This window comes from Nicotiana sylvestris, chromosome 5, assembly GCF_000393655.2.
Source record: "Nicotiana sylvestris chromosome 5, ASM39365v2, whole genome shotgun sequence".
Classification (NCBI taxonomy): Eukaryota; Viridiplantae; Streptophyta; class Magnoliopsida; order Solanales; family Solanaceae; genus Nicotiana; species Nicotiana sylvestris.
The window spans coordinates 139,812,818-139,821,360 of record NC_091061.1 but is presented as its reverse complement, the minus strand read 5'-3'; the positions used below and the strand labels follow the sequence as shown (position 1 = coordinate 139,821,360).

The 8,543-nt window shown below is 42.8% G+C and overlaps 1 protein-coding gene across 1 annotated transcript; it reads right to left on the bottom strand.

Annotated features, from left to right (window-relative positions):
• Window positions 1–217: 217 nt before the first annotated feature.
• On the bottom strand, window positions 218–4,799 carry LOC138869397 (uncharacterized). Its single transcript, XM_070147012.1, has 7 exons — window positions 4,628–4,799; window positions 2,965–3,512; window positions 1,872–1,949; window positions 1,657–1,769; window positions 1,203–1,494; window positions 961–1,055; window positions 218–722 (listed from the first exon to the last, which is right to left on the bottom strand). Exons 1-7 carry the CDS (start codon window positions 4,797–4,799, stop codon window positions 218–220), a joined length of 1,803 nt encoding a protein of 600 aa, XP_070003113.1.
• Window positions 4,800–8,543: the final 3,744 nt, after the last annotated feature.

Below are 8,543 nucleotides of genomic sequence, written 5' to 3'. Positions count from 1 at the left end.
ACATGTGATGACCTATCGGGTCATCATATTCTCCACCTCTAAAGAAACCGTTCGTCCTGGAACGAACATAGAAAAGTACTTGAGCTGGTAAAAAGGTGGGGATATCTACTTCACATATCTGACTCGGACTCCCAGGTAGCTGTCTCAACGGGCTGACCTCTCCACTGCACTCGAACTGAAGGATAACTCTTCGATCTCAATTGACGGATCTGCCAAGCTAGAATAGCACTGGCTCCTCCTCATAAGTCAAATCCTTGTCCAACTGGACAGTGCTGAAATCTAATACGTAGGATGGATCACCGTGATACTTCTGGAGCATAGACACATGGAACACCGGATGAACTGCTGATAAACCAGGTGGAAACGCGAGCCTGTAAGCCACCTCTCCCACTCGCTCATGAATCTCAAAAGGTCTGATATACCTAGGGCTCAACTTTCCCTTCTTTTCGAACCTCATTACACCATTCTTGGGTGATACCCGGAGCAACACTCTCTCTCCGACCATGAATGCAACATACCGAACTCTGCCGTTAGCATAACTGTTCTGCCTGGACTGAGGTGGGCAAAGTTGATCCTGAATAATCTTGACCTTATCCAAGGCATCCTGTACTAACTCTGTACCCAAAAACTGAGCCTCCCCCGGGTCAAACCATCCGACTAGCGATCGGCACCGCCTACCATATAATGCCCCATAGGGAGCCATCTGAATGCTTGACTGATAACTGTTGTTGTAAGCAAACTCCAATAGTGGCAAGAACTAATCCCACGAACCTTCAAATTCTATAACACAAGCGCGAAGCATATCTTCTAATATCTGAATAGGGCGCTCAGACTTCCTGTCCGTTTGAGGATGAAATGATGTGCTCAACTCAGCCCTCGTGCCTAACTCACACTGCACTGCCCTCCAGAAATGCGAGGTGAACTGCGTACCTCGATCAAAAATGATAGACACGGGCACACTGTGAAACTGAAAGATCTCGCGTATATAAATCTCTGCCAACCACTCTGAAGAATAAGTAACTGCCACAGGAATGAAATGCACTGACTTGGTCAGCCTGTCCACAATGACCCAAACTGCATCAAACTTCTTTTTGAGTCCGTGGGAGTCCAACAACAAAATCCATAGTGATACGTTTCAACTTCCACTCAGGAATCTCCAACTTCTGAAGAAAACCACTGGGTCTCTAGTGCTCACACTTTACCTGCTGACAATTTAGACACTGAGACACATATGTAACTATATCTTTCTTCATTCTCCTCCACCAATAATGTTGCCGCAAGTCCTGATACATCTTGGCGTCGCCCAGATAAATAGAATACAGGGAACTGTAGGCCTCCCCAAGAATCAACTCACAAAGTCCATCCACAATAGGCATACAAACACGACCATGCATCCTCAAAGCTCCACCATCTTCAACAGTAACCTGCTTGGCACCACCGTGTCGTACTGTGTCCCTAAGGATAAGCAAATGAGGGTCATCATTCTGTCGATCTCTGATACACTCAAACAAAGAAGATCGAGTGATTGTACAAGCCAAAACACGGCTGGGCTCAGAAACATCCAACCTCACAAACTGATTGGCCAAGGCCTGAACATCTAATGCAAGCGGTCTCTCACCGACTGGAATGTATGCAAGACTGCCCACACTAGCTGACTTCCTACTCAAAGCATCGGCCACCATATTGGCCTTGCTGGGATGGTACAAGATGGTGATATCATAATCTTTCAATAGCTCCAACCACCTCCTCTGCCTCAAATTGAGCTCCTTCTGCTTGAACAAATATTGCAAACTCCGATGATTTGTGAATACCTCACATGGCACGCCATAAAGATAATGCCTCCAAATCTTCAGCACATGAACAATAACTACCAGCTCTAGGTCGTGAATAGGGTAATTCTTCTCGTGAAACTTCAGCTTCCGTGAAGCATATACAATTACCTTGCCACCCTGCATCAATATCGCACCCAGTCCAATACGAGATGCATCACAATATACCGTATAAGATCCTGAACCTATGGGCAACACCAATACCGACGCCGTAGTCAAAGCAGTCTTGAGCTTTTGAAAGCTCTCCTCACACTCGCCTGACCATCTGAACGGGGTACCCTTCTAGGTCAACCTAGTCAACGGCGCTGCTATAGATGAGAACCCCTCCACAAACCGACGGTAATAACCCGTCAAACCCAAGAAACTACAGATCTCCATGGCTGAAATAGGTCTAGGCCAGTTTTGAATTGCCTCAATCTTCTTAGGATCCACTTGAATGCCCTCTCCTGATACAACATGCCCCAAAAAGGCGACGGAGTCCAACCAAAACTCGCATTTTAAAAACTTAGCATATAACTGGCTGTCTCTTAGAGTCCGAAGTACGATCTAAAGATACTGCTCGTGCTCATCTCGATTGCGGGAGTAGATTAAGATATCATCAATAAACACAATTACAAAGGAATCCAGATAATGTTTGAACACCTGGTTCATCAAATCCATAAATGCTATTGGGGCATTTGTCAACCCAAATGACATTACTAGAAACTCGTAATGTCCATATCGTGTCCGAAAAGTTGTCTTAAGGACATCAGATGCCCTAATCCTCAACTGATCCAGACCTCAAATCGATCTTTGAAAACACCTTAGCAACCTGAAGCTGATCAAATAACTCATCAATCCTTGGCAATGGATACTTGTTCTTGATAGTGACTTTGTTCAACTGCCGGTAATCAATGCACATTCTCATCGATCCATCTTTCTTCTTCACAAACAATATGGGTGCACCCCAGGGCGAGACACTAGGTCTAATGAAGCCCTTATCAAGCAAATCTTGCAACTGCTTCTTCAATTCTTTCAACTCTGGCAGGGCCATATAGTATGGCAGAATAAAAATGGGCCGATTGCCCGGAACCAAGTCGATACAAAAGTCAATATCCCTACCAGGTGGCATCCCCGGTAGGTCTGCAGGAAATACCTCCCGAAACTCTCGGACAACTAGTACTGAATCTATAGAAGGAACCTTTGTACTAGAATCACGAACATAAGCCAGATAAGCTAGACACCCCTTCTCGACCGTACGACGAGCCTTCATATAAGGGATAACCCTGCTAGTAGAATGAACAGGAGTCCCTTTCCACTCTAATCGAGGTAACCCCGGCAAGGCTAAGGTCACTGTCTTGGCATGACAATCCAATATAGCGTGATAAGGTGACATCCAATCCATACCAAAGATAACATCAAAGTCTACCATATCGAGAAGTAGAAGGACCACACTAGTCTCAAGACTCCCAATGGTAACCACACATGAACGATAAATACGGTCCACTACAATAGCATCTCCTACAGGTGTGGACACATATACAAGGGCAGTCAAAGAATCACGGGGCACAACCAAATATGAAGCAAAATAGAAGGACATATATGAATAATTAGAACACAGATCAAATAGAACTGAAGCATCTATACTACAAACTGAAACAGTACCTGTGATAACGGCGTCAGAAGACTCAGTCTCAGGTCTGGCTGGAAAAGCATAGCATCAGGGCTGGTCCCCACCACTTTGGACTGCATCTCTACGATGGGCCCTAGCTAGTTGGCCTCCACCTCTAGGAGCCTGACCTCTACCTCTAATAGCCTGATCACCACCTCTGGCTGCCTGACCCATACCTCTAGATGGCTGAGCGGGTGGTGAAGCAGCCGATGCCGAGACCATGGCACGAGGACCCTGATGTTGAGAACTGCTCGATGCACGAGGGCAAAATCTAGCTATGAGCCTCGGATCACCACAAGTATAACAGGATCTCGGATGCTGTGATTGTTGACCCTGAAACTGACCCTATCAACTCGAGTAACCACCTTGAAAACTCTAGAGCAGAGGTACACCAATAGGAGCTGGTGATGCCGTGTACGCTAGCTGGTCGGAATAATGCATATGAGGGCCACGACTACCTGAAGCACCATGGGATGCCTGGAGTGCTGAATGAAATGGCATGGGAGGATGGCCACTACCAAAAGTACCCCGACCTCAAGATGAGGCTCCACTGAATCCACTAGAGTGACGAGGCTTGACCGTTCCCCTAAGCTAGAACCATCTCGAATCGCCTGGCAATATTGGGATTCGTTTGAAAAGAAATCTCACTCCCAGTCTCCTTAGCCATCTGCAATCCGATAGGATGAGCAAGTTCCTCAGTAAACCTCCTTACCCTCTCTCTCTCTCTCGGTAGGAAGTAGAAGAAGAGCATGACGGGCCAAATCCACAAAACGGATCTCATACTGAATGACGGTCATACTGCCCTGCTGGAGACGCTCGAACTGCCTATGATAATCCTCTCTAGGGGTGATAGGAAGGAACTTCTCAAGGAATATCTAAGAGAACTGGTCCCAAGTAAAAGGAGGCGACCCAACTGGTCTGGTCAATACAAAGTCATTCCACCATCTCTTAGTGGAACCAGTCATATGAAACACGGCAAAATTGACCCCATTGGTCCCCACTATCCCCATGTTCTGCAACACCTCATGGCAGCGGTCAAGATAATCTTATAAGTCCTCAGAAGGTGCGCCACTGTAGTGAACTAAAAAGAGCTTGGTGAACTTGTCTAATCTCTATAAACCCTCGGGAGTCATAGCATGACCATCACCTGCCTGTGCCGCAACAACTGGCTGAACTACTCCAACTGGCTGAGCTACTGGAGTTTGATACTGGGGAGCCACTTGCTCTGGGGTGTGAGTAGGAGGAGTCTGTGCTCCTCCTCTAGCTTGAGAGACAACTGGTGCCACGGTAAAAGTGTCAGCCTGGGCTACACTCTCCATAAGGCCCACCAAATGAACCAAAGCATCCTAAAGTACTGGGATGGCGATGAACCCCTCGGGGACCTGAGCTTGTCCTGTTGGAACAGTCTAGGCTGGAGCCTTCTCATCAAACTCCACCTAAGGCTCCACCGTTGGTGCTGCTCAGGCTGAGCCCTGCCCCTGCCTCGACCTCTGGCACGACCTCGACCTCTGCCCCTCGTAGGAGCTGCCACTAAGGGCTCTAGCTGCTGCTCAATTGAGGATGCGGTACGTGTTCTTTCCATCTACGAGAGAATAACAGGAGAAGAGTTCAATTATCAATGAGAGAACAAAAGCGCACGACAGAGATGAATAAAAGTGAAATTTGTTCCTAAACTCCATAGCCTATGGAAGATCAGTACAGACGTCTTCGTACCGATCCCCCAGACTCTACCAAGCCTGCTCGTGAATGGTGATGCCTAGGCAACCTCGTGCTCTGATACCAACTTGTCACGACCCAAAATTTCCACCATCGGGACCGTGATGGCGCCTAACATTTCACTTGCTAGGCAAACAAACGTTAGAGAATCATTAAGCCAATTCTTATACATTTAAGTAATTAACAGGAAATAAGCTATAACGAGTTAAAATTAATGCGAAAATTAATAACAACCTCAATATATGTACTACAACCCGGATCTGGAGATATAATTCACGAACTTCAAAGATTTCACTATAAGTACATGTCTGAAAGAAATACAATTGTTTTCGAAATGAAAGAAACAGTAAAATAAAATGTATAGAAGGGGACTCCAGAATCTGCAGATACCGGCAGATCTACCTTGAGTCTCCTATTGGATGAATCCAGCAGCTAACCTCATGATCAGCTCAGGCCAGTACCAAAATCTGCACAGGAAGTGCAGAGTTCTGTATCAGTACAACAGACCCCATGTACTGGTAAGTGTCGAGTCTAACCTCGATGAAGTATAACGAGGCTATGACAAGACACTTACAAATAAACCTGTGCAGTATAACAATATATGTACAAATAACAGCCATGAAAGAAACCAAACAAGAAATATCGGGAGGGGGACATGCTGAGGGGATCACAGGATAAAAAATTCCAACAGTAATAATAACTAGATCAACCGATATACCTTGAACAAATAATAAGAAGTAAACACAGTAAAGGAAAATGTACGGCATCACCCTTCGTGCTTTTACTCTCAACCTTACCATATGAATCAATAGAAACGGCACGACATCACCCATCGTGCATTAACTCTCTCATAATATGGTACGGCATCACCCTTCGTGCATTAACGCTCACAATATGGTACAACGTCACCCTTCGTGCATTAACACGCTCCCTCACCAAAACAATGAACAATAACAACAGGGAGATGTAAATAACAAGAACAAGTCTTACTTCAACATTTGGTTCTACAGTACCAACCTCAACTTTGAATCAATACTCAATCAATGCCAAAGTCTGTAAACATGATAAGAATGATCAACATAACGACTAACTAGTCTAAGCATGGATAATATGATCAAGGAAAGCAACATTTACAAGAATAAGACCCACCAGCATGCTATAACCCAACAACAATGAATAGGTACTCGTTACCTCACCTATACGTCATACTCAACGTCTAAACACGTAGCAAATAGACAAATAGGTCCTAATCCCTCAAGTCAAGGTTAACCACGACACTTATCTCGCTCCAACGGCCAAACTCAAAGCTCAATCACGAATTTTCCCTTCAAACAAGCCTCCGGACCAATAGAATCTAGCAATTTACCAACCAAACAATTCAAATTAAGCTTTAGGAACTACCCACGATTGCAAAAAATTCAATTTAGGCCATTATTAAAAAAGTCAACAAAAATCAACACTAGGGCCCGCTTGGTCCAAACCCGATTACCCATTCACCCACTAGCCCGTATATATAATTGGTTTTGGAATCCGATCTCAATTTGAGGTCTAAATCTCTAATTTTTTAAATCCCTAGTTTCTACCCAAAAACTCCTAATTCTACCATGAAAACTCTATATTTTAGGTTGAAAACTTGTGAAATGTATTGAAAGATTGAAAGGAGATAGGTTAGAATCACTTACCAACGATTTGGGGAAGAAGGAGTCTTTGGAAAATCGCCTCTTATGTTTTTTGGTTTGAAAATTTGAAGAATGGGAGAAAAATCCCGTCTAAGTCATATTTACTCAGTTGCAAATGTCGCAAATGCGACCTGGACTTTGCAAATGCGAAGCCCGCAAATGCGAGAAAAGCTTCGCAAATGCGAAACTTCTACACTTTTGCTGCCTTCGCAAATGCGAACAAAATATTCGCAAATGCGGAATCTGAGGATCGCAATTGCGACCCATGTCTTCGCAAATGCGAAGAATCCTTCCCCAGACTTAAATCGCAAATGCGATGCCTGATCTCGCAAATGCGAGATCAAAGGCCTGCAACAAGATCAGATACACCAGCAATTTCTCCAAGTCAAATTTCACTCCGCGGCCTATCTGAAACTCACCCGAGCACTCGGGGCTCTAAACCGAACGTGCTCACTAGTCTAAAAATATCATACAAACTTGCTCACGCGATCAAATCGCCAAAATAACACCTTGAACTATGAATTGAACATCAAATCAAATAATATTTTCAAGAAAACCTTGAAACTTCTAATTTCTTAACCGGACGTCCGAATCACGCCATACCAACTCCATTTCTCATCAGATTTCAGAAACAAGGCATAAATATAGTATTGTACCTATACCACGGTTCCAGAATCAAAATACGGACCCGTTATCTAAAAAGCCAAATTTTGGTCAAACATTTCCAATTCATTTAGTCTTTACCTATCAAATTTTGACAAAGTATGATATCTCGGGCTAGAGACTTCCAATTTCAATTCCGAGCAAAGTCCCAAATCACGATACGGCCCACCAGGACCGTCAAAATACGAATCTGGATCTGTTTATCAAAAATATTGATTGAAGTCAACTCAAATGAAGTTTTAGGCAAAATTTCTTGTTTTTATTAGTTTTTAGCATAATAGCTTTCCGGAAAGACGCCCGGACTGTGTACGCAAATCGAGAAAGGCTAAACATGATTTTTAAGGCTTCAAATCACAGAATTAGATTTGAAAACATCAGATAACTTATCGGGTCATCACAAGTTTGGAGTGTCTATAAAAATATTTTTTTTTTCAAGATGAACAAATAAAGAAAAAAGAATATATATCACCACAGTAATAAAAAGTAACAATGGCGTCAACCCTTATGATGTACTGAAATATTTTTGTATTGGTTTATTTTTCCACATTAGCACATCCCATATTTTAATCCTTTTTTAATTTACCTAGTTTGTTGTACGTGTTTGTGCGTGTACTCTATATAAAAAAGATAAACTATTTAAATAATAAAATAAATAATACTCAAATGTATCTCTTATAAAATAAGGATTAACAAAAAGTTATAAGTTCCTGAAAATAATAAATATTAATTATTTGGTTAGGATGTTCAGTTCTAGTCTACTGGTTCTTCCTTTTAGTTTGTTCCCATTAGTTGTTTCATTGTAAAAAAATGTTAGAGGAGTAAAGGTTGATTGAAAGATAAAGAGGTTGTTCCATTTTACATATGAGACCTAGCTAGTATATGTGTGTTTATTTCATATTAATTTTTTCAAAATATGAGTCTGATAGATTCCCAACAATTGAAAAGGTTTTATCCATATTTTGCTTAATTTATAATAGTGTTAAAACTTATATCCTTATTTTAATC

Coding starts and splice junctions, on each gene's coding strand:
- LOC138869397 (XM_070147012.1), bottom strand. CDS start 4,799: ATGGAGAGTGTAGCCCAGGCTGACACTTTTACCGTGGCACCAGTTGTC. Junction 3,513..4,627: donor AGTTGTTGCGGCACAGGCAG/GTGATGGTCATG, acceptor ATGCTTTTCCAG/CCAGACCTGAGACTGAGTCT. Junction 1,056..1,202: donor AGTGTCTAAATTGTCAGCAG/GTAAAGTGTGAG, acceptor CATTGTGGACAG/GCTGACCAAGTCAGTGCATT.